Raw genomic sequence first — 26,590 nt, forward strand, 5'->3', positions numbered from 1 at the left:
GTAAACTATGTCAATGGAAAACTATGCTTAAAAAACATGGCAGATGCCTAAATTTAGTAGAATTTTCTTGCAACCAAGAGCATAACAAAGTACAAAGTTAAATAAAACTGTACTCTGAAAAAAACAAGATGGCCTTTGCATAAATAAAGCAACCTAGCCTTAAGATATTGGAAAAGCCAAAATTTTTATAGTTATTATGAAGTCCCACTGAAATGACTAGTAAATATAACTAGGTTAATACAGAGCTGAAACCATCTGGGAGTACCACCTCCAAATGCCTACAAACAAAAGGCAGAAACTGGGAAATGAACTGCCAGCTAAAATTAACATAATTTCACCTAATCTCTATATTTAAACAAAATAAGCTTTAACAATAATTTCTTAAAATAATTCAAACTAAAGTGGAAAAGGGAAGGAATATTTCGAGATAAACCCCTCTAAGTTTTCATAAATTGTGCCTCTACTTGGAATACTTAAAACATGAACATGTTTTATTTTACATTTACTTTGATTTCAATTTTTAGATTCTACTCCAACTATGATGAAGAATCTTTCCAGGTCTAGTTTAAAACATAATTTATCAAACAAAATACATCAAAATTCAAGGTATTAAAAAAATTCTTACACTCACCCTAAATAAGACTTTCCATTAGGAAAAAAAGAAAAGTAACAATCATGCTTCAAGTCTCTCCAGGCCTACATTATCCCCCCAAAAATGAGCCATCTGACTCCAATCTCAACTGCCCCACTCCCTCAGGTAGAAATCTCGATTCTTCCTTATGGTTTCCAACTCTCTGTACCCACAACAGCACGATTAATGTTGGAAATTCAACTGGCTTTTAAGGTCCAGGGCGGGAGAAGGGCCCACACACACAACAGGAAAACCCACCCAGCTTCACAGAAACTTTCCTGCCCTGAAGAGTCCATGGCAGCCTGGACCCAGCTGAGTAAGGCAAATGCTGGCACAAGAGGATTATAGCTGGTTTCTTAATGCCTCGGGAAAATAGCCAGTTGGCAGGAAAATAAAAATTTAGCTATTCATAAATAAAATATTCCATTTACAATTAAATTTTATATTTGTATCCGGCTGCCATGAATCTATGTATTTGATAAGCCCTTTAGGATCCTACCTGAATGTGCTGGTAGATGCAATATTTTTGGATCATATTTAATTGGTGGTTGTTTCATAATCTGTGGTTAAAAAAAAAAAAAAACTTTTGAGATGGGTATCTGTCTCCCGATGTATCTCCTATTCAGTTCCATTCAGTCGCTCAGTGGTGTCCACCCTTTTGCGACCCCAGGGACTGCAGCACGCCAGGCTTCCCTGTCCATCACCGACTCCCGGAGTTCACTCAGACTCATGTCCATCGAGTCAGTGATGCCATTACAAATCAACAAGGACAGAGAAGAACAACATAAAATGTAACACAAAAAAAAACAAGCATTCAACAGAACCCTTTCAGACTAATACACAAATATGAGTGATAAGGCATAAAATAAAATCATTTCAATTCACGTCTGCAAAAAAATAAAACTTCATGGAAAAGAGTCAGTCCACCCTATCTTGGCTTACTCTTAAGCTAATTTACTTCTAGGTTAGAAATTTAGTTATTCAATAAATCTTTACTGGCTGCCTGTCAAGGCAAAGCACTGTGCTAAGTGGGAAGGGGGAGAGAAACACATCAAAGACATGATCCAACTGCCAGAGAGCTGACACTCTGGTTGGAAAGATACGACAAACATCTGTTAAACAGCAGAAAAAACATGAAATATTTATATTAGGATGAAAAACTGGCAGGACATAATTACAGACTTCAGAGAAATGTTTCTAAGAAACTAGAGAATCAATAAGGACTTTAGGTTTGATGCGGTCAGGATTTACGGAAGAGCTGGAAGGTGGGCTGAGGTCTTGAACAGAAGACCATATGGTTTTCTCAAGCAAAATGAAGACTACACGTAGCAGTTGGATCCATGAGTTTGGGTTAGCTGGGGGACTTCATTGTGACACTTTTAATTTAAAAATTCAACCCTCATTTCTATATCTAACGTTTCCAAAAACTCCCTAGGGAGCATTTTTAAAACTTTTGCTGGTAGTATTCTCGCCAAAAAATGCATAACATCATTTGTAATCATGAGAAATGCTTAGGCAAACCCAAACGGAGGGACATTCTACAAAATACCTACCCAGTACTGTACTCTTCAAAGTATCAAGATCATAAGTGAAGTCGCTCGGTCGTATCCAACTCTTTGAGGCCCCATGGACTGTAGCCCACCAGGCTCCTCCATCTATGGAATTTTCCAGGCAAGAGGACTGGAGTGGGTTGCTATTTCCTCCTCCAGGGGATCTTCCTGACCCAGGGATCAAACCCAGATTTCCCACACTACAGGCACGCTTTACCGTCTGAGCCACCGGAGAAGCCCAAGCTCATAAGAGACAAGGAAACAGTAAGAAATTACCACAAGACCATGGAGTACAAGGACCAATTGGAGGCAAAAGATCCCAACTGCAACATGGGATCCTGGCACAGAAAAGGGACACCGGTGGCCCAAGTGATAAAATTCGAGTAAGTTCAGCGGTTACTCGCACTGTACCAATGCCAGTCCCCTAGCTCTACTAACCATGCCGTGGTCCTGTACAATATTAACACTCAGAGAAGCTGCACACAAGCTCCCCGTCTCTCGCCATCACCTGCCCTGCAATCCTGACCACCTATGAGAGCTATGGTCTCTCTGTGATTAGCCCCTCACCCCAGCCGAGGAGCGCTGCTCATTGACATGTGCCTTCACCACACACCATCAGGGAGCGTGTCTGCAATCATTCATCTAAGTAAGTATGGGCACGTGGCAGGAAAGAAAGAAAAGCAGACAACCACAAGAATCGGGGGAGAAGATAAGACTGGGGAATGAAAACGTCACCCAGATTCCAGCCCCAGGGTGTCTTTGGGGTCTTTCCGCACCTTCGGATTGTCAATGATTGGGGTGATGACGAGATCTGAGTCTGTGTAGATAAGCTCTCTCATCCGGGACTCCAGATCCTGCTGACTCATGTGGCCACTTGCAATCTGGAACAGTAACAAGAATTAGACAGTTTCTGTGACTGCATGTGCTCAGTCGCTTCAGCCGTGTCTGACTCTTTGCAACCGTTGCACTGTAGCCTGCCAGGTTCCTCTGTCCATGGGATTTCCCAGACAAGAAAACTGGAGTGGGTTGCTGTTTCCTCCTCTCCAAGCAATCTTCCCAACCCAAGGATTGAACCCTCCTCTCTTGCATCTCCTGCACTGGCAAGCAGATTCTTTCCCACTAGTGCCACCTGGGAAGCCCATGTTTTAAGAGGCGGAGTCAGTAACATGCTAAATAGACTCCACTGAAAAAGGTCACTTGTATTGATGGACCTCCACTGCTCTTCAAAACACTTCCACAGACAGTCTCATCTGATCTTCACAAAAACCCTATATCTACTGCATTATTATTCCTGTTTTTACAGGTGAAAAAAACAAAGCTCAGAGCAAGTAGCTGACTTGCTTGTGTTCACCACAAAGGTTGGTTAGGACTACGAAACAGATCTTCGATAGTCTGATGTGCTCAACTATGAAGAGGCAATTATCTATGAAGAACTATGAAGATGTTACAATTATCAGCACGTTTTTTATCTTTCATTCACCAAAAATTAATCTATTTCTGCCTTACCAAATAGTCAATATAAAGCTTAAATTACAGTATAAAAAAATTCCAGGCTGAAGTAGGTATTAAACGCCTATATCTTTATAAATCCCAAAGTGGAATTGATACATAATGAAAACAAATAACTAGATGTTCCCCTTCAGTTATTCGAGATGCTTCTTTGTGCTCTTCTTAAATTCAATTTTTATTCCTAGTGCTGTTGCCTTAAGTATTTCACATCAGAAAAAAAAAAAATTGGATTTATGCATCAAGAATGTCCACTGAAACTCTGACCAACAAACTGATAACCAGAAAATCAAATCAGTAAAGTGAAAAATATATAGAAAAATAAACAATTCAAAACTAAGGTAAAGGACAGAATAATTAGCTAATAAAGTTCCTGGAAACCACAACCACTTTGCAACTTAGAAGACAGAATATTAGAGACTCATGAAGAATTAGGAGGAACTTTTGTAGAAAATGTTTAAAAAAAATTTAAGAACACAGACTTTCAAAACAGAAAAACTCAAAAGAAAAGCCAAGATGAAGTCAACTGAAAAACTTTTAAAATAATCTAAGAATTAGTAAAGCAGACTAATTAGAAAACTATATATGTAAAAATTAATTTCATACATATACAGTGAATGTATGCACAAAAACAGGTTATAAAAATACCATATATCAATGACAGTAGCAAAAAATAAACTCAAATAAAATGCTCAGGAATAAATTAATCAAAAGGTGCAATCAGGTCTACTTATTACATGAAAAAAACTTATATAAAATTATGTCCCTTTGTTTAAAAATGAACATACATGTATAGAACCTAAAGTAGTTATAGCAAAATGTAATCAGTGGTTACTCTGCTGCTGCTGCTGCTAAGTCGCTTCAGTCGTGTCCAACTCTGTGCGACCCCATGGACTGAAGCCCACCAGGCTTCTCTGTCCATGGGATTCTCCAGGCAAGAACACTGGAGTGGGTTGCCATTTCCTCCTCCAAGTGGTTACTCTAGGTGGTAATTAAATAACAAGCAGTTTTTTATTCTCTTTGTCCTCTTCTACATTTTTCAAGTTTTCTAAAATTTTTGTAATTGAATAAAAAGCATCAGGTATCATTTAAAGAATTATAAAATCTAAGCTCCCTTATAGTAATTCTATAATTAGTGCTTGACTATTCTCAATAAGAAGATTACATACACTCCTCTACAATAAACATCTGGCAAGAGAAATTCAACATTTATCCCATTTCAGAATGCATCTTTTTACTTTTACACTGATTCCATATCTCACATTTAACAAAACATGTATTAGCACAGGAAGATTTTATTATAACCTTTTACCATTTCATTTCAATGCAAAATTAAGTTTCACATAGTTCAAATGCATTTCCCATTACATAAAAATTACAGTAAGAATTAAAAGCAATTATATCTACCAAGCAAAAAGTACAATAAAAGATAACATGGAAAAACATTTAATTCAAAATATTTCTGCATTCAAAACTATGATTGAAATAAACTAAAGAAGCCCTAAATAGGTAGAAAGAGATCCCATATCCGTGGAAGCAAACTTTATACTGCTAACATGGCAATACTCCCCAAATTGACCTAGATATTCAACATAATTGTTCTCACAATCCCAGATGGCTTCTTTTCTTTTCAAAACCTGGTGAACTGATCCTAAAATTCCAATGGAAATTTAAGAGACCCAGAATAGACCAAGAAAAAAAAAAAAAACCTTGAAAAAGAACAAAGTCAAGAATCATACTTCCTAATTTCAAAACTTACTAAAAAGTCACAGCACCCAAGACCCGGTGCTACTAGCGTGAGGAAAGAATCAGTCAGTGGAATAGAACTGAGAGTCCAGAAACAAACCTTTGATTTAAGTTAATATTCAACAGGGCTTCCCTGATAGGTCAGCTGGGAAAAAATCCTCCTGCAATGCAGGAGACTCCGGTTCAATTCCTGGGTCAGGAAGGTCCCCTGGAGAAGGGATAGGTTACCCACTCCAGTATTCTTGGGCTTTCCTGTTAGCTCAGCTGGTAAAGAATCTGCCTGCAATTCACAAGATCCTGGTTCTATTTCTGGGTTAGGAAGTTCCCCTGGAGAAGGGAATGGCTCCCCACTCCAGTATTCTTGCCTGGAGACTTCCATGGACAGAAGAACAGGGTGGGCTGCAACCCATGGGGTTGGAAAGAGTCAGATACGACTGAGTGACTAAGCACAATATTCAACAAGAATTCCAAGACATTTAAATGGGGAAGGAAAAGCCTTCTAAACAAATGGTGCTGAGGCAACTGGATGTCCACATGTAAACCAAAGAAGTTGGATGGACCTCCTTACCTCATGCCATATACAAAAACTAACTCAAAATGGATTGCAGACTGACACAGACATAAACCTTCACGACCTGAGAGCTGGCAACTGTTTCTTAGTTATGACACCAAGGGTACAGGCAACAAACACAAGAGAGAGAGTCTGGTCTACTGCAAAATTAAAATCATTTGTGGTTCAAAGGGCACCATCAAGAAAGGGAAAGAACAGTTCACAGAATGGAAGAAAACGTTTATGATCACATATCTAAAACATATAAAGAATTCCTACAACTCAATAATGGGCAAAAGGATTACATAAACATTCTTCCAAAGAAAACATAAATTTCCAATCAGCACTCAAACAGATGCTCACTATTATTAGCCAACGAAGAAATGAAATCAAAACTACAGTGAGATCTAATTTGACACCCACTAGAGTGGCTATCGGAGAAGGCAATGGCACCCCACTCCAGTACTCTTGCCTGGAAAATCCCATGGATGGAGGAGCTTGGTGGGCTGCAGTCCACGGGGTCTCGAAGAGTCAGACACGACTGAGCGCCTTCACTTTCACTTTTCACTTTCATGCACTGGAGAAGGAAATGGCAACCCACTCCAGTGTTCTTGCCTGGAGAATCCCAAGGACGGGGGAGCCTGGTGGGCTGCCGTCTACGGGGTCCCGCAGGGTTGGACACGACTGAAGCGACACAGCAGCAGCAGAGTGGCTATAGACTAGGAGCTGACTGTGGCTCAGATCATGAACTCCTTATTGCCAAATTCAGATTGAAATTGAAGAAAGTAGGGAAAACCACTAGACCATTCAGGTATGACCTAAATCAAATCCCTTATGATTATACAGTGGAAGTGAGAAATAGATTTAAGGGACTAGATCTGATAGATAGAGTGCCTGATGAACTATGGAATGAAGTTCGTGACACTGTACAGGAGACAGGGATCAAGACCATCCCCATGGAAAAGAAATGCAAAAAAGCAAAATGGCTGTCTGGGGAGGCCTTACAAATAGCTGTGAAAAGAAGAGAAGCGAAAAGCAAAGGAGCAAAGGAAAGATATAAGCATCTGAATGCAAAGAATAGCAAGAAGAGATAAGAAAGCCTTCTTCAGCGATCAATGCAAAGAAATAGAGGAAAATAACAGAATGGGAAAGACTAGAGATCTCTTCAAGAAAATTAGAGACACCAAGGGAACATTTCACGCAAAGATGGGCTCAATGAAGGACAGAAATGGTATGGACCTAACAGAAGCACAAGATATTAAGAAGAGGTGGCAAGAATACACAGAAGAACTGTACAAAAAAGATCTTCACGACCCAGATAATCACGATGGTGTGATCACTGACCTAGAGCCAGACATCCTGGAATGTGAAGTCAAGTGGGCCTTAGAAAGCATTACTACGAACAAAGCTAGTGGAGGTGTTGGAATTCCAGTGGAGCTATTTCAAATTGTGAAAGATGCTGCTGTGAAAGTGCTGCACTCAATATGCCAGCAAATTTGGAAAACTCGGCAGTGGCCACAGGACTGGAAAAGGTCAGTTTGCATTCCAATCCCAAAGAAAGGCAATGCCAAAGAATGCTCAAATTACCGCACAATTGCACTCATCTCACATGCTAGTAAAGTAATGCTCAAAATTCTCCAAGCCAGGCTTCAGCAATATGTGAACCGTGAACTTCCTGATGTTCAAGCTGGTTTTAGAAAAGGCAGAGAAACCAGAGATCAAATCGCCAACAGCCACTGGATCATCGAAAAAGCAAGAGAGTTTCAGAAAAACATCTATTTCTGCTTTATTGACTATGCCAATGCCTTTGACTCTGTGGATCACAATAAACTGTGGAAAATTCTGAAAGAGATGGGAATACCAGACCACCCGACCTGCCTCTTGAGAAATCTGTATGCAAGTCAGGAAGCAACAGTTAGAACTGGACATGGAACAACAGACTTGTTCCAAATAGGAAAAAGAGTACGTCAAGGCTGTATATTGTCACCCTGCTTATTTAACTTCTATGCAGAGTACATCACGAGAAACGCTGGACTGGAAGAAACACAAGCTGGAATCAAGATTGCCGAGAGAAATATCAATAACCTCAGATATGCAGATGACACCACCCTTATGGCAGAAAGTGAAAAGGAACTAAAAAGCCTCTTGATGAAAGTGAAAGTGGAGAGTGAAAAAGTTGGCTTAAAGCTCAACATTCAGAAAACGAAGATCATGGCATCCGGTCCCATCACTTCATGGCAAATAGATGGGGAAACAACGGAAACAGTGAGAGACTTTATTTTGGAGGGCTCCAAAATCACTGCAGATGGTGACTGCAGCCATGAAATTAAAAGATGCTTACTCCTTGGAAGGAAAGTTATGACCAACCTAGATAGCATATTCAAAAGCAGAGACATTACTTTACCAACAAAGGTCCGTCTAGTCAAGGCTATGGTTTTTCCTGTGGTCATGTATGGATGTGAGAGTTGGACTGTGAAGGCTGAGCGCCAAAGAGTTGATGCTTTTGAACTGTGGTGTTGGAGAAGACTCTTGAGAGTGCCTTGGACTGCAAGGAGATCCAACCAGTCCATTCTGAAGAAGATCAGCCCTGGGATTTCTTTGGAAGGAATGATGCTAAAGCTGCAACTCCAGTACTTGGGCCACCTCATGTGAAGAGTTGACTCATTGGAAAAGACTCTGATGCTGGGAGGGATTGGGGGCAGGAGGAGAAGGGGACAACAGAGGAAGAGATGGCTGGATGGCATCACCGTCTGGATGGACATGAGTTTGAGTGAACTCTGGGAGTTGGTGATGGACAGGGAGGCCTGGCGTGCTGTGATTCATGGGGTCGCAAAGAGTCAGACACGACTGAGCGACTGAACTGAACTGAGAGTGGCTATAATAACAGAGACCCAATTGTAGCACTGTTTACAATAGCCAAAAGGTTGAAGCAACCCAAGTGTCTATCGAAAGATGAGTGAATAAATTGGTACAAACACACAATGGAATATTTCTCTGCCTGAAAAAGGAATGAAATTCTGATACATGCTAGAATTTACATGGACCAGGAAGACATTATGCTAAATGAAATAGTCCAGACACTAAATATTGTGTGATTCACTTATGTAAGTTTACTAGGCAAATTCACAGAAGCAGAAAGTATAAGAGTTGTTTTCAGGGTCTGGGGGAATGTGGGGAATGCGTAGTACTGACGGTTACAAAACAATGTGACTGTATCAACACTACACACCACTGAACTCACACTAAAAAATGGTTAAAATGGTCAATTTTATGTAATGTATATTTTACCACAATTTTAAAATCTACTGACTGGCAGGCAGTAACAAGTTTTGGTAAGTATGGGAAAACTGGAACCCTCACACACTGGTGCTGAGAATGTAAAATGGTGCAGCTGCTTTGGAAAACGATTCGGCAGTTCTTCAAGGTTAAAAAGAGTTACCATATGATGTAGCATAGAATACGTACCCACACAGAAATGTACACAACCGTTCATAGCAGCATCACTCACAAGAGCCAAAAGAAAACCACCCAAATGTCCACAGACTGATGAATGGAAACATAAAATGTGGTATACACAACAGAATATTATCAGGCAATAACAAGGAATACAGTATTGATACATGCTGCAACTTGGATGAATCTTAAAAAACATTACATTAAGTAAAAAAAGACAGTCACAAAGGATCCCATATTGTATGATCCATTTAAAGGCATATTTATAAAGACAGAAAGCAGATTAGTGGTTGCCTACAGCAAAATGTTAGAGAAACTGGAAGAAAACAGGAGTGACTGCTAATGGGTACACAGGGCTTCTCTGTGGGATGATGAGATTAACTGTGGTGATGACTGCATAACTCTGTGAGTATGCTAAAAGCCTCTGAATTATACACTTTAAATGGGTGAATTGCATGGTGTGTCAATTACATCTCAATAAAGCTGCTATCAAGTAAACACCTATGAAGCACCTCTCTCTTAAGAATACTTACTAGAAAAACCAGTGATAATCAAGGAAGATGACTTAATTGTAAATCTTGCAATTACAAACATAGTTCACAGATTAACTTGCAATTATTCTTGTGAGTCTGTTATCTTGCATATGAAAAAAAATTAAAAATTCTATCTTTGCTTACTTTGGTCAAGGGAGAAGTCTTCTGTGGTGAACTCTGAGTCACAGCATCACCAGGACTTAATGCCACTGCAGTGCTGGTTCTTGGAGTAGGACGAGAACTGAAAAATGCACACCAGTTAACATTATTCAAAGGGCTTCCCAGGCGGCACTAGCAGTAAAGAGTCCGCCTGCCAATGCAGGAGACACAAGAGACCCTGGTTCGATCCCTGGATTGGGAAGATCCTCTGGAGTAGGAAATGGCAACCTGCTCCAGTATTCTTGCCTGGGAAATCCCAAGGACAGAGGAGCCTGGTGGGCTATAGTTCATGGGGACACAAAGAGCTGGACACAGCTGATCAACTGGGCAGGGCATGGCACGCTATATACAGTATTTTGTTTTAACTAGAAGCTTAAAAAATATTATTTTTTTAATGTGTGCTGATCTAGGCAGGATTTACATTAATAAAATAGCTCAGATATTCTACTGCTAAGTCACTTCAGTCATGTCCGACTCTGTGTGACCCCATGGACGGCAGCCCACCAGGCTCCGCCGTCCCTGGGATTCTCCAGGCAAGAACACTGGAGTGGGTTGCCATTTCCTTCTCCAATGCATGAAAGTGAGAAGTGAAAGTGAAGTCGCTCAGTTGTGTCCGACTCTTCGCGACCCCATGGACTGCAGCCTACCAGGCTCCTCTGCCCATGGGATTTTCCAGGCAAGAGTACTGGAGTGGGGTGCCATTGCCTTCTCAGAGATATTCTACAAAGCATGGAAAATGTTTATAACTTTATTTCATAAAATGTTTGAACTGGTAAATTACTTTGGTACCTACTTAAGCAACAAGTTATAAACCTCATCTGTTTTTAATGATTTCTCCCACCCTTATCAATGGATGCCATACTCTGGGGGCCACTCCACTACATCCGGGTCTCTGAGTTTGAGTTTTTGGCATTTTAAGAAATTCTTCCATTTAAATCATTATGGTCTTTTGGTGATGAATTCCTTCAAATTTCCAAATATCACCTCTCCTCCACTTACCTGCCTTTGTATTCATTCATTAAACAAGTACTTACTTAGGTCACAAAATTTACCAGAGACTGTACAAAATTTTTTTTAACTGAATTTAAAATGCCTAAGATGTACAGACAAATTTAACATCCTTTATATTTAAATATGGGTAAAACAAATCAGGAAATTTTAGTTTATTATTATAACTCCTATGTCATGAAATTAAACTATGAGGCTGAACCTATAAATAAACTATAACACTTAATATTTACATTTTATCAAAATTTTAAATACATTGGCCTAATCACTTTAAATACCATTCTGATTTTATTATTTCAATGATTGCAAATATTGTTTAAGCCTCCCTCCCAGATAAAACTACATTTAAAGAAAAACACAACCTGTTTTTTCCTATAAGTCTTTATCCAAATAAAGGAGCCAGACTTCTGAAATTTTAAATTCAATTTTACTTGCAGTAAAAGTACAAAATAAAGAAGTTTTAACCCTTATAAATAGAAAAGATAAGGTGGCTTGGTTAGAAATTTTAAAAATACAAAGGGAAGTCTACATTCCACTGGCCAGCACTGAACAGTAACTTACAAGGAGAGCAAAATGGGAATGTGGCGTTTATCCCTGGCCTTTACTTCTGTGCAACATGGTTCACCACCTGGACAAGACACTTTAAGAAGATTTAGCTTTCATCCCCCAAAGACTCCTTACCACTCTGTTATTCTACATACCTGAGAAGAAACATGGACTCATTCAATTGACCCCCAAGGGTACTCTTAGGCCGCAAGTCAGATGGATTTTCTGTGGCAGGAAGGTAAAACAATATCCATAAGTGAACAAAAATATGAGCAGGGCATGATGTAGACAGAGATGTGAAGAGACAGATAACACATATTAGGGACTGTCAGAAACAGTGTTCGGAGCAGCAGGACCATGGTCAAACGCAAGCTCACCCAGCCTGAAGGAGTGACTGAGTCGCTGCCCACTTTTCTCCCCCTTTGCTTGTCCACCTTGAGGGCTCTTCAGAAGTTCCGTGGCATCTTGGGACCCAGAATATTCCATGTTTCTGCTGTTTAACAAGAGAAACTCAACTCAATCGAGCTTACTACTGAGCTTTCTGTAGTTTTCTGTGTCGAACAAGAGGCTGGCAAAGATACTTAAGTTGCACAGGACATTTGTATTTTTCACCGAGTAACTGAAATGAGCTCTCAATGTGTGCAAGGCACTGTACTAAGATGCCTATAAAATTTATCACTGAAAAATAAATAGCAGCAGACCAACAGGAGAAGTAAACCAGCACTCGAAGCATCAGTGAGCCAGCAATGAATGAGCTTCCCTTTCATTTCTGCCCTTCCAGTGTCGCCAGCCCTGGGCTCAAAGGAGCTCCACAAGAAATCCTCTATTTCTGTTCCAAGGAACAGGAAAGGGAATCCCTAAGGGTCAGAGCAGGGGAAATACCCTAGTTTTTTGTTTGGTTTTTGGTTTTTCTTATTCCCTTTTGTCCTGCCCCAGCCTCCAGGTAATCTTGCAGCACACACTTCTGGCCCACGCCTAAAATCCTGTGGGAGAAACATCCTCTTTTCTAAACAGAGAGCTATGATCCCAAGAAGGTGAGGCAAATCTCTCTGTTCTCTTACTTTTCCTCTCTCATCATCTTCCTGTCACTTGGTCCCAAAGATATTCATCAAGACATAAAAGCATACACCATGAGGAAGTGTGGCTCACAGTGGGAAGGCAAGGTTGCCTCAATATTTGAAAACAAATTTATGTAAGAGTCCATAAAGAGACTCTAAAGGAGAGAAACCACATGATCCTATCTATTGATACAAAAAGGCATTTGACGTTTATTAATAACATTCGTTTCCAACTGAAAAAGGGAAGTTACAAAACCCTCCAGCTCATCGTATGTATGTGTGTGTGTGTGCACACACACTCGCACATGTGAGCATGCTCTGTTGTACCCAACTCTTGAGACCCTGAGGTCTGTAGCCCACCAGGCTCCTCTGTCCATGGGGATTCTCCAGCCAAGAATACTGGAGTGGGTTGCCATTTTCCTTCTCCAAGGGATCTTCCTGATCCAGAGATTGAACCCATGGCTCTTGCATCTCCTGCACTGGCAGGCAGGTTCTTTACCACTAGCGCCATCAGGGAAGCCCATTGTACTTAATGCAGAAAGGCTGAATGCATTCTAAACTCAGAAACCAGGCAATGGTGTTCATTGTCATCACCCCTCCTACACTGAGTTCAGTTGCTCAGTCGTGCCCCACTCCTTCATTACCTCATTCATTACCATGCTAAAAAAAAAGTCCTTGCAAGGCCAGTAAGAAAGAAAAGGCATACGGATCAAAAGGAAGATGGCATACTAAGGTGCAAGGTGGCCGAGGACTTGCTGACGCTGATAGACAAGGACCCACGCCCAGTTTCTTTCATAGAGCCTGAAGTGTGGAAACAGCTGAGCTCAGTGGATCGCAGAAACCAAAGTCTGAGAGAGACCTTATATAGAATTCAGATTTCTCTATCCAGTACACTGAATTGACAAGATTAAAATTAAGAATCAAACAACCATTATCACTGAATGAAGTGGAGAGAGGAGGAGTCGATTATCTGGACTTTGGCTCATCTACTTTTCACCTTGTTCTTTTCAAAACACCATCACTTTTGTAAGTGTCCCAGGCTAAGAAGACTTAATAATAAATTGAAGTATATTAGTCAGGATGAGCTAGGTTATGCTGTGCTAACATGATCCAAAAATACTAGTGACTTAGACTCTCCTAGCTTTATGTCTCACTCGTGCACACAGCCACCACAGGCAGGCAGGAATGCTGTGCTCATCATGGTCACTAAAGACCCAGCCTGAAGGCAACTCCATCTGGACATTTTCTTCCTGATCATCACCTCATCAGGAGAAAGAAAGGTAGCAAATCACACCCTGGCTCTTTGAGTTTCTACCCAGAAATAACACATCACTTCTGCTCACATTTCATCAGCCACAGCAAGTCACAGGACTGCACCTAATTTCAAAGAGGGAAATGAGATCCTACCATGTGCTGACAAGGTGGGAGTCCAGGTGAACAGGACTAATGACCACAGGACTAAAACCCTGCCTGGAGAATAAACAACTGACCAGAGAATGAGCAAAGTCAAGCACACAAAATGTCGTGACTAAACTCTTTAAGCAACCCTTAATTAAACAAATGCCCGATTTTCTATTATGAAAAGCACAGAAATCCACATCACTGAGGCTGCAATCATAGCAATGGGCCAAGTGCTTAATAACCATGCCCCCCACACAAAGATCAGCTTGTACTACCTGACGTTGGAATCCTCAGTGCTTGAGTCCTGATCATTTCTAGCAAAAGCATCCTTCCAAAATGAATGCTGCAGCAGGTCTGCCCAAGTCAGTCTTTATAAAACAGAAATGTTTAAAATCCATTTTAATATGATTTACCATGGAGAATTCCCAGGACATGTCCTAGTTATACATATCAGATCCGTTTCACATATTCCTTTTTATTATCTATTTTTTAAATTCTTTTCTTAATTTTTAACTGGAGGATAACTGCTTTATAATATTGTGACGGCTTCTGCCATATAACAATGTGAATCAGTCATAAGTACACATGTCCCCTCCCTCCTGAAATCCCTTATCCCCTAACCCACCCCTATGGGTTGTCAGAGAGTACACCACTGAACTCCCTGTGTCATACAGCAGCTTCCCATTAGCTATCTATTTTACACATGGTAACGCACATGTTTCAGCGCTACTCTCTCAATTCATCCACCCTCTCCTTCCCTAGCTGGGTCCAAAGTCTGTTCTCTGTATCTGCATCTCTATTCCTGCCCTGCCAATTTTGTAACTTCACTTTTAGAAGTTCATTCAGAAATAAACAAGCTTATCAACCTCATGACTATACACAGTCACACCTCTGTTTAGGAGTCAAAACATTATTTAATCAGATCACCCACATTAAGATGACTTCAGGCCATATCTGAAAACTAGACTCACTTTCAAAGTATTAAGTTTTACTACGTATCAATTATACCTGAGGTATACTCAGATTCAAAATGATTAACCCTAAAATTCAAAAAAGATAGTAATTTATATCTGATTATTCAAAATTTAGGAAATGAAATTCAAACTATCTTGGTTGAAATTAAAATACAAGTGATAAAGATCTGGCAGCCGCAAGTATATGTCCCTTTTATACAAATGGCTCCTTAAATTCACTAACAATTAAAATTGCCAATAAAATGGAATTTCTTTTTCATCTACCAAAGTAGCAAAAAATGTATAAGATCAACAAAGCCCACTGTATTTAACAATTGGAGGGAAGGAGCTTTCTAAAATTGCTGGAAGTATAAACCTTCCCATGTTCCTGGGATCAGCAAATGTGTCCACATTTTTAATGTTCTTATTAATCTTTGGCCAGCAATCCCATCTTGAGAAACTTATTCAAAGGAGATAACTTCTTAAGTGAACAAAAACAAAGAGAGACAAAAACACATTTACTATAGCAGTCAGTATATACGATATTCTAAATCAAGAAGCATTCTCAAAAAAAAAAGCACTCTGAATACTGTTATCATACATTATTGCACGTACATTCAGCAGCCACTTAAAATGACCAAGTGAAAAAATAAAATGACCAAACAGATATATAGAGTAAAGAAACTAGGTTGTGGGGTGGTCCCATTTATGCAAAAAAGTATTTCATATGGAATATAAATACATAAAAATATACCCTAAATAAGGTCCTAAATTAGCTAAATTAAGCATATTTATATCTTATCCAAAAAATCTGGGAGATTATCCACCAAAGTAACACTTATCCTAAAAGCATGCTATTGCAAGTACAGCAGTGTCTTACAATTTATTCAAGTATAAACATTTTCTTCTGTATAGTTTCTCTCATATTTAATGCTGATACATTACATGCTATACTAAATTTATTCATTTTACACCCTGAAGTAGAGACCCCAAACATTTGTCGAAAATCTCAAGATAACTAGTGGGAGAACCAGAAACTAGTTTCTCTTGTCTTCCAGGCCAGGGAGACCCCCACCTTCATTCCCTACTCCCCTCTGCCCTCCCCTACTCTGTATCGTAAGGATTTCTAACTTTCTGCCATCCCTGCTACACAGAGCATTCACACTGTGCCTGTGATCGTCACTTGACATTCCCAGTATGACAGGAATACCATATTGATAAATCACTTCACATTAAAATAGGGCCCTGACTGGGCAGGGAGGCGCGGCGTGGGCTGCATCACTGAGAGTAAGAATCTGGCCTGAATACCCTGAGCGCTATCTGAGCGAAATAATTTGGGCTAGCAAACCAGACTGTGGGATATCTACCACGCGAAAAGCCAGCCCTAACCTAAGACCGCCAGGCCCGCACACGGAACAAAGGACTGAACAGAGATAGCCGGCTGCAGATCTTCCCCCTCCGGTGACAGGCAGCCAGAGCCGGAAGGGGGCAATCGCAGCCCCAGAGAGACATTATCTATAAAACTGTAAGCAGGCTTCTTTGCTAACTAAAACTTATTGGGGGTCTGGACGGTCAACATCTGCCTGAGAAGGTGCGCCGGTTTTACACCCAGATAACCGAGTGGCGGGGAGGCGATAAGTCGCAGCATTGGCGCTCGCCAAACACCTCATCACCTGAGCTGCTCGGACCTGGGAAGAGCACAAAACTCAGGCCCAACTGAGTCTGCGCCTCTGAGGACTACCCGAGTGCCTGAACCTGAGCGGCTTGGACCTGGGAGGTGCAGGCAGCCCAGGGCCAGCCTCGGATTGTTCCCGGCAGAACAACCTAGAGTCCGAGTAGTGTGGACAGGGAGGCTACACGCGCCGTGAGCGGGGGCAGACCCAGGGTGGCTGAGGCAGTGCGAGCCCACGCCAGTGTTATTTGTTTGCAGCATCCCTCCCTCCCTCCCCCTCCACAGCGCGACTGAACAAGTAAGCCTAAAAAAAAAAAAAAAAAAAGTGTCCTCCACCGTGCCCTTTGTGTCAGGGCGGAAAGCAGATACTGAAGAGACTAGCAAACAGAAGAAGATGTAACAGAGGGAAACGCCTTGGAAGCTACAGGCAATAGATCAAAACCCTGTGGTTACTACGGACTACATAGGAAGGGGCCTATAGATCTTGAGAAATATAAATCTGACCAAGGAACTAGCCAAAAATGAACTGAACCCACAACACCCACAAAAAAAAAAAAAAAAAAAAAGTCCTAGATATATTTTTATTATTTTTACGATCATTCTTTCTTTTTTAATTAAAAAAAAATTTTTAAGTCCTCTATTGTTCCTTTAATTTTCACTTTTATAACCTATTACTTTGTAAAAAAAAAAAAAAGACCCTATTTTTTTCTTCTTCAGCAAACTTCATATATATATATTTTATAATTTTTTGACCTTGTTTTTTTGTTTGTTTTTGTTTTTTTCTTCTTTTCTTTAACATTGTATTTCTGAAATTCCAAACTCTACTCTAGATTTTTAATTTTCGCTTTTTGGTATATGTTATCAATTTTGTACCTATAGTTTTTTTTTTATATAATTTCTGTGACTTTTTTTTTTTTCTTCTTCTCTGTTTCTTTCTCTTCTTTTATATAACATTGTATATCTGAAATTCCAAACTTTACTCTAGATTTTTAATTTATGCTTTTTGGTATTTGATATCAATTTTGTACCTTTATTTTCTTTATAATTTTTGTGACATTGTTCGTATTTGTTTGTTTTCTCTCTTTATTTTTCTTTTCTTTTTTTTTTTTTTTAACATTGTATTTTTGTAATTCCAAACTCTACTCTAGATTTTTAATTTTTGCTCTCTGGTATTAGTTATCAATTTTGTACCTGTACTTTCTTTATAATTTTCGCGACCTTGTTTGTTTTTGTTTGTTCATTTTTTCTCTCTTTCTTTTCCTTCTTCTTTTCTTTAACATCGTATTTTTGAAATTCCAAACTCTACTCTAGATTTTTAATTTTTGCTTTTATGTATTTGTTACCAATTTTGTACCTTTAAGGACCCAATCTTCAGGACCCATTTATCACTAGGGAGTGAGATTACTGGCTTGACTGCTCTCTCTCCCTTTGGACTCTCCCTTTTCTCCACCAGGTCGCCTGTGTCTCCTCCCTAACCCCTCTCTACTCTACCCAACTCTGTGAATTTCTGTGTGTTCCAGACGGTGGAGAACACTTAGGGAACTGATTACTGGCTGGATCTGTCTCCCTCCTTTTCATTCCCCCCTTTTATCCTTCTGGCCACCTCTGTCACCTTCCTCCTCCTTCTCTTCTCTGTATAACCCCATGAACATCTCTGAGTGGTCCAGTTGTGGAGTGCACATAAGGAAGTGACTACTGGCTAGCCCACTCTCTCCACTATTGATTCACCTCATCTCATTTGGGTCACCTCTAACTCCCTCCTCCCTCTTCTCTTCTCCATGTAACCCTGTGAACCTCTCTGAGTGACCCTCACAGTAGAGAAACTTTTCATCTTTAATGTAGATGTTTTATCAATGGTGCTGTATAGAAGGAGAAGTTTTGAAACTACTGTAAAAATAAGACCGATAACCGGAAGCAGGAGACTTAAGTCCAAACCCTGACTCCAGGGAACTCCTGACTCCAAGGAACATTAATTGACAGGAGCTCATCAAATGCCTCCATACCGACACTGAAACCAAGCACCACACAAGGGCCAATAAGTTCCAGGGCAAGACATACCAAGCAAATTCTCCAGCAACAAAGGAACACAGCCCTGAGCTTCAAGATACAGGCTGCCCAAAGTCACCCCAAAACTATAGACATCTCATAACTCATTACTGGACATTTCATTGCACTCCAGAGAGAAGATATACAGCTCCACCCACCAGAACACCGACACAAGCTTCCCTAACCAGGAAACCTTGACAAGCCACCTGTACAAACCCACACACAGTGAGGAAATGCCACAATAAAGAGAACTCCACAAACTGCCAGAATACAGAAAGGACACCCCAAACTCAGCAATTTAAACAAGATGAAGAGACAGAGGAATACTCAGCAGATAAAGGAACAGGATAAATGCCCACCAAACCAAACAAAAGAGGAAGAGATAGGGAATCTACCTGATAAAGAATTCCGAATAATGATAGTGAAATTGATCCAAAATCTTGAAACTAAAATGGAATCACAGATAAATAGCCTGGAGACAAGGATTGAGAAGATGCAAGAAAGGTTTAACAAGGACCTAGAAGAAATAAAAAAGAGTCAATATATAATGAATAATGCAATAAGTGATATTAAAAACACTCTGGAGGCAACAAATAGTAGGATAACAGAGGCAGAAGACAGGATTAGTGAATTAGAAGATAGAATGGTAGAAATAAATGAATCAGAGAGGATAAAAGAAAAACAAATTAAAAGAAATGAGGACAATCTCAGAGACCTCCAGGACAATATTAAACGCTACAACATTCGAATCATAGGGGTTCCAGAAGAAGAAGACAAAAAGAAAGACCATGAGAAAATACTTGAGGAGATAATAGTGGAAAACTTCCCTAAAATGGGGAAGGAAATAATCACCCAAGTCCAAGAAACCCAGAGAGTCCCAAACAGGATAAACCCAAGGAGAAACACCCCAAGACACATATTAATCAAATTAACAAAGATCAAACACAAAGAACAAATATTAAAAGCAGCAAGGGAAAAACAATAAATAACACACAAGGGAATTCCCATAAGGATAACAGCTGATCTTTCAATAGAAACTCTTCAAGCCAGGAGGGAATGGCAAGACATACTTAAAATGATGAAAGAAAATAACCTACAGCCCAGATTATTGTACCCAGCAAGGATCTCATTCAAGTATGAAGGAGAAATCAAAAGCTTTTCAGACAAGCAAAAGCTGAGAGAATTCTGCACCACCAAACCAGCTCTCCAACAAATACTAAAGGATATTCTCTAGACAGGAAACACAAAAACGGTGTATAAACTCGAACCCAAAACAATAAAGTAAATGGCAACGGGATCATACTTATCAGTAATTACCTTAAACGTAAATGGGTTGAATGCCCCAACCAAAAGACAAAGACTGGCTGAATGGATACAAAAACAAGACCCTTACATATGTTGTCTACAAGAGACCCACCTCAAAACAGGGGACACATACAGACTGAAAGTGAAGGGCTGGAAAAAGATTTTCCATGCAAATAGGGACCAAAAGAAAGCAGGAGTAGCAATACTCATATCAGATGAAATAGACTTTAAAACAAAGGCTGTGAAAAGAGACAAAGAAGGTCACTACATAATGATCAAAGGATCAATCCAAGAAGAAGATATAACAATTATAAATATATATGCACCCAACACGGGAGCACCACAGTACCTAAGACAAATGCTAACAAGTATGAAAGGAGAAATTAACAATAACACAATAATAGTGGGAGACTTTAATACCCCACTCACACCTATGGATAGATCAACTAAACAGAAAATTAACAAGGAAACACAAACGTTAAACGATACAATAGACCAGTTAGACCTAATTGATATCTATAGGACATTTCATCCCCAAACAATGAATTTCACCTTTTTCTCAAGCGCACATGGAACCTTCTCCAGGATAGATCACACCCTGGGCCATAAAGCTAGCCTTGGTAAGTTCAAAAAAATAGAAATCATTCCAAGCATTTTTTCTGACCACAATGCAGTAAGATTAGATCTCAATTACAGGAGAAAAACTATTAAAAATTCCAACATATGGAGGCTGAACAACACACTGCTGAATAACCAACAAATCACAGAAGAAATCAAAAAAGAAATCAAAATTTGCATAGAAACGAATGAAAATGAAAACACAACAACCCAAAACCTGTGGGACACGGTAAAAGCAGTCCTAAGGGGAAAGTTCATAGCAATACAGGCACACCTCAAGAAACAAGAAAAAAGTCAAATAAATAACCTAAATCTACACCTAAAGCAACTAGAAAAGGAAGAAATGAAGAACCCCAGGGTTAGTAGAAGGAAAGAAATCTTAAAAATTAGAGCAGAAATAAATGCAAAAGAAACAAAAGAGACCATAGCAAAAATCAACAAAACCAAAAGCTGGTTCTTTGAAAGGATAAATAAAATTGACAAACCATTAGCCAGACTCATCAAGAAACAAAGGGAGAAAAATCAAATCAACAAAATTAGAAACGAAAATGGAGAGATCACAACAGACAACACAGAAATACAAAGAATCATAAGAGACTACTATCAACAATTATATGCCAATAAAATGGACAACGTGGAAGAAATGGACAAATTCTTAGAAAAGTACAACTTTCCAAAACTGGACCAGGAAGAAATAGAAAATCTTAACAGACCCATCACAAGCATGGAAATTGAAACTGTAATCAAAAATCTTCCAGCAAACAAAAGCCCCAGTCCAGACGGCTTCACAGCTGAATTCTACCAAAAATTTAGAGAAGAGCTAACACCTATCCTGCTCAAACTCTTCCAGAAAATTGCAGAGGAAGGTAAACTTCCAAACTCATTCTATGAGGCCACCATCACCCTAATACCAAAACCTGACAAAGATCCCACAAAAAAAGAAAACTACAGGCCAATATCACTGATGAACATAGATGCAAAAATCCTTAACAAAATTCGAGCAATCAGAATCCAACAACACATTAAAAAGATCATACACCATGATCAAGTGGGCTTTATCCCAGGGATGCAAGGATTCTTCAATATCTGCAAATCAATCAATGTAATACACCACATTAACAAATTGAAAAATAAAAACCATATGATTATCTCAATAGATGCAGAGAAAGCCTTTGACAAAATTCAACATCCATTTATGATAAAAACTCTCCAGAAAGCAGGAATAGAAGGAACATACCTCAACATAATAAAAGCTATATATGACAAACCCACAGCAAACATTATCCTCAATGGTGAAAAATTGAAAGCATTTCCTCTAAAGTCAGGAACAAGACAAGGGTGCCCACTTTCACCATTACTATTCAACATAGTTTTGGAAGTTTTGGCCACAGCAATCAGAGCAGAAAAAGAAATAAAAGGAATCCAAATTGGAAAAGAAGAAGTAAAACTCTCACTATTTGCAGATGACATGATCCTCTACATAGAAAACCCTAAAGATTCCACCAGAAAATTACTAGAAATAATCAATGACTATAATAAAGTTGCAGGATATAAAATCAACACACAGAAATCCCTTGCATTCCTATACACTAATAATGAGAAAACAGAAAGAGAAATTAAGGAAACAATTCCATTCACCATTGCAACGGAAAGAATAAAATACTTAGGAATATATCTACCTAAAGAAACTAAAGACCTATATATAGAAAACTATAAAACACTGGTGAAAGAAATCAAAGAGGACACTAATAGATGGAGAAATATACCATGTTCATGGATTGGAAGAATCAATATAGTGAAAATGAGTATACTACCCAAAGCAATTTATAGATTCAACGCAATCCCTATCAAGCTACCAACAGTATTCTTCACAGAGCTAGAACAAATAATTTCACAATTTGTATGGAAATACAAAAAACCTCGAATAGCCAAAGCGATCTTGAGAAAGAAGAATGGAACTGGAGGAATCAACCTACCTGACTTCAGGCTCTACTACAAAGCCACAGTTATCAAGACAGTATGGTACTGGCACAAAGACAGAAATATTGATCAATGGAATAAAATAGAAAGCCCAGAGATAAATCCACGCACATATGGACACCTTATCTTTGACAAAGGAGGCAAGAATATACAATGGATTAAAGACAATCTCTTTAACAAGTGGTGCTGGGAAATCTGGTCAACCACTTATAAAAGAATGAAACTAGAACACTTTCTAACACCATACACAAAAATAAACTCAAAATGGATTAAAGATCTCAATGTAAGACCAGAAACTATAAAACTCCTAGAGGAGAACATAGGCAAAACACTCTCCGACATACATCACAGCAGGATCCTCTATGACCCACCTCCCAGAATATTGGAAATAAAAGCAAAAATAAACAAATGGGACCTAATTAACCTTAAAAGCTTCTGCACATCAAAGGAAACTATTAGCAAGGTGAAAAGACAGCCTTCAGAATGGGAGAAAATAATAGCAAATGAAGCAACCGACAAACAACTCATCTCAAAAATATACAAGCAACTCCTCCAGCTCAACTCCAGAAAAATAAACGACCCAATCAAAAAATGGGCCAAAGAACTAAATAGACATTTCTCCAAAGAAGACATACAGATGGCTAACAAACACATGAAAAGATGCTCAACATCACTCATTATCAGAGAAATGCAAATCAAAACCACTATGAGGTACCATTTCACACCAGTCAGAATGGCTGCGATCCAAAAGTCTACAAATAATAAATGCTGCAGAGGGTGTGGAGAAAAGGGAACCCTCTTACACTGTTGGTGGGAATGCAAACTAGTACAGCCACTATGGAGAACAGTGTGGAGATTCCTTAAAAAACTGGAAATAGAACTGCCTTATGATCCAGCAACCCCACTGCTGGGCATACACACTGAGGAAACCAGAAGGGAAAGAGACACGTGTACCCCAATGTTCATCGCAGCACTGTTTATAATAGCCAAGACATGGAAGCAACCTAGATGTCCATCAGCAGATGAATGGATAAGAAAGCTGTGGTACATATACACAATGGAGTATTACTCAGCCATTAAAAAGAATACATTGGAATCAGTTCTAATGAGGTGGATGAAACTGGAGCCTATTATACAGAGTGAAGTAAGCCAGAAGGAAAAACATAAATACAGTATACTAACGCATATATATGGAATTTAGAAAGATGGTAACAATAACCCAGTGTACAAGACAGCAAAAGAGACAGTGATGTATAGAACAGTCTTATGGACTCTGTGGGAGAGGGAGAGGGTGGGAAGATTTGGGAGAATGGCAATGAAACATGTAAAATATCGTGTGGGAAACGAGTTGCCAGTCCAGGTTCGATGCACGATGCTGGATGCTTTGGGCTGGTGCACTGGGACGGCCCAGGGGGATGGTATGGGGAGGGAGGAGGGAGGAGGGTTCGGGATGGGGAACACATGTATACCTGTGGCGGATTCATTTTGATATTTGGCAAAACTAATACAATTATGTAAAGTTTAAAAATAAAATAAAATTAGAAAAAAATAAAATAAAATAAAATAGGGCCCTGTTAGTCATTATTACATTAAGTATCTTGACAGCACATCCACAGTGGGGTAGTCTAAGACAGTTTTAGCCTGAAATCCACAATGGAAACAAAAAAGTGTACTCCTTGGATTTGGGGAATTACAAGGAAATCTGTCAACCTATGAGGCAACTACGTGCTACATTAGAAGAAAAACTGACTTTTAAAATGTCTCCTGATTAAATACACCTGCAAACAGCAGCCACTCAATGTAGACTCAGATTTCTTTTTTCCCCCCCCAAAAAAGAGAGATCATTTGAACAGTTCTTTCTAAAATAAGAACAGTACAATTTTAGAAGTACACTAAAGGAAAAAAAAAAGATTCCACTGCTCATTCATGTTAAAATATTACCCATACATACCTTTTCTGAGGGTCTTTTTGAAGCAAACCATCAAGCAGATTAATAAAATCTGAAGAAGCTTTAGGACAAGAAGAATCTAGATACAAAATAATAACCCAGAAAAGAAAGGAAAGTGGTTAAGTAATGAAAACACACCCTGCATCAACATTATAACAGCAGCATTTTAAACACATCAATTATTTTTAAGAGAACACAGAATACATGAGTAACAATAAAGCCTCCACTTAATGGAGGAAGGGAACAAAAATTTTAAACTTTGTCCCTGGACCACAATAAAACATGTATCTCAAAAACTAAGTTCTGACTAACCTCTAAACTTTGTCTTTACAACCCAGTAACGATCATGAGCTCACACCGTTGTCTTCAACTATTAATTATGTTTCATTTTCTGAGGCATTCTTAACTTAACCAGCTTTGCTTGATAATATACTGTGACTACAGTACTTGTAATCCCACTTTATTTCAAAGATTTTTAACAGGAAAAGAATAAACATCACAATATTATGATACTGTCAAATTCCATTCATCTCCAAGTGTTCTGTCTTTTTATACTGGACAGATGTATACCCTGGTCAAATTATCAGTCTATAATTAAAAGAAGTGGCCCAGAAGATGATGGCCAAAGCCATCAAAACAGATGGTGCTATTAGGCACTGTGGGCACAGTCTGAACAAGATCCCTGTGAAATAATCACCCTTGGGCCGCCAGTGGTTTTCTTGACCAGACCTTTGATACCTTCATTTTCAGATTTCTTTACGCTGCATAAACATCTTTAACTTATACAAGAAAACAATACTTAATGAGTGCTTATACAATACTTATGAGTGCTTATACAAGTTAAAAATCAGAAGTCATCATTATAAGAAATAGGAATGACTGATTTCTATGAAAACGGAAGTTAAAAAAAAAAAAGAAAGAAATACTTTTTAAGAAATACAGACCCCTTTCAAAATATCAAGATTTTTTGTTTTTTTTCACCTAGGATGAGTCTTAAAATACTGAAAATATTCTGCATTCCTATTTCTTCCATCAATTATTGAGGATTCTTTTTCTTTTAAAACTCACAACCTTATTTTTCAAATTCAAAATGAATATTCAAAATGAATATAAAGTCACATATGTGGTCTTAAGATCCACATCTTTTGAGGTATGTAGCAAAGTGTTTTATTATGTTAGTACCTTCTTTTTCTTTCCTTAAAATTGTTAATGGTAAACACATTAATTATAATTTGTAAATTTTCAATACTTTTAAAACACTGCAACCAAATCGAGCTTAAACGCTTGAGCTTATCAGAGTAGCATTCTGATTTCTCAAGATACAAGACTGAGAAATGCTTGATTTGTTCCTATTCAAACACTACATGGGACATGAGTACATATTAAGTAAATGGTATAGACATATGAACACACCAAAATGACATAAAAGTTTGAGTTTTAAATCTTTAAACCAGACTTCTTTTGACAGGAGGACAAAATAATTTGTATTTTTAAATGAGGGAACTTAATAGTACTCTGCTTTCCGTTTCAGCATCTTTTTAAAAATGGCAAAGGGAGTACTAACATTTCTAAAAATATCAATTTGTGACTATTCAGAAAACACAAATTTGAGGGGTTATGAATCGACAGAAACACTTTGGGATAAAAATGCACCGTTGGTCCGTGTAGGAAAACGACTATATTTATAATAAAAAAGAAATCCTACCTTTTGGAATAGGTGGCAAAGGATCTTCATAACAAATCTTTTCAATTAGTTCTGAGACACATTCTGAGAAGAATGGAGGCTTTCCTTAAATCAAACGAAAACTTGCAAAATTAAACAACAGTTTGCTACCACCAATAATTCTTAATGAATCTCAACTACAGACAGTTCAAGACTACATAATTTATAGGAAATATATACATATATAGCATAATTAATTACTGA

The 26,590-nt window shown here is 38.8% G+C and overlaps 1 protein-coding gene across 11 annotated transcripts in view; it reads right to left on the minus strand.

Moving 5' to 3' along the window:
- ULK4 (unc-51 like kinase 4) overlaps positions 1-26,590 on the minus strand; it is a 521,313-nt gene that overhangs the window by 475,991 nt on the left and 18,732 nt on the right. For 8 of the 11 annotated variants that reach the window (XR_011562944.1, XM_070776132.1, XM_070776127.1 and 5 more), the window contains exons 7-14: positions 26,369-26,452; positions 24,667-24,742; positions 14,417-14,509; positions 12,060-12,175; positions 11,838-11,907; positions 10,114-10,210; positions 2,958-3,062; positions 1,131-1,191 (exon numbers count right to left, since the gene is read on the minus strand). Coding sequence is in view for 10 of the 11 variants with exons in the window: in XM_070776132.1 (XP_070632233.1) it covers positions 1,131-1,191; positions 2,958-3,062; positions 10,114-10,210; positions 11,838-11,907; positions 12,060-12,175; positions 14,417-14,509; positions 24,667-24,742; positions 26,369-26,452 (702 nt within the window). In the remaining variant the exon portion in view is untranslated. The remainder of the gene's footprint in view (positions 1-1,130; positions 1,192-2,957; positions 3,063-10,113; positions 10,211-11,837; positions 11,908-12,059; positions 12,176-14,416; positions 14,510-24,666; positions 24,743-26,368; positions 26,453-26,590) is intronic. The other 3 variants (XM_070776125.1, XM_070776126.1, XM_070776129.1) reach the window with 3 other exon arrangements.

The sequence above is a fragment of the Bos indicus genome, chromosome 22 (genome assembly GCF_029378745.1).
Source record: "Bos indicus isolate NIAB-ARS_2022 breed Sahiwal x Tharparkar chromosome 22, NIAB-ARS_B.indTharparkar_mat_pri_1.0, whole genome shotgun sequence".
Taxonomy (NCBI): domain Eukaryota; kingdom Metazoa; phylum Chordata; class Mammalia; order Artiodactyla; family Bovidae; genus Bos; species Bos indicus.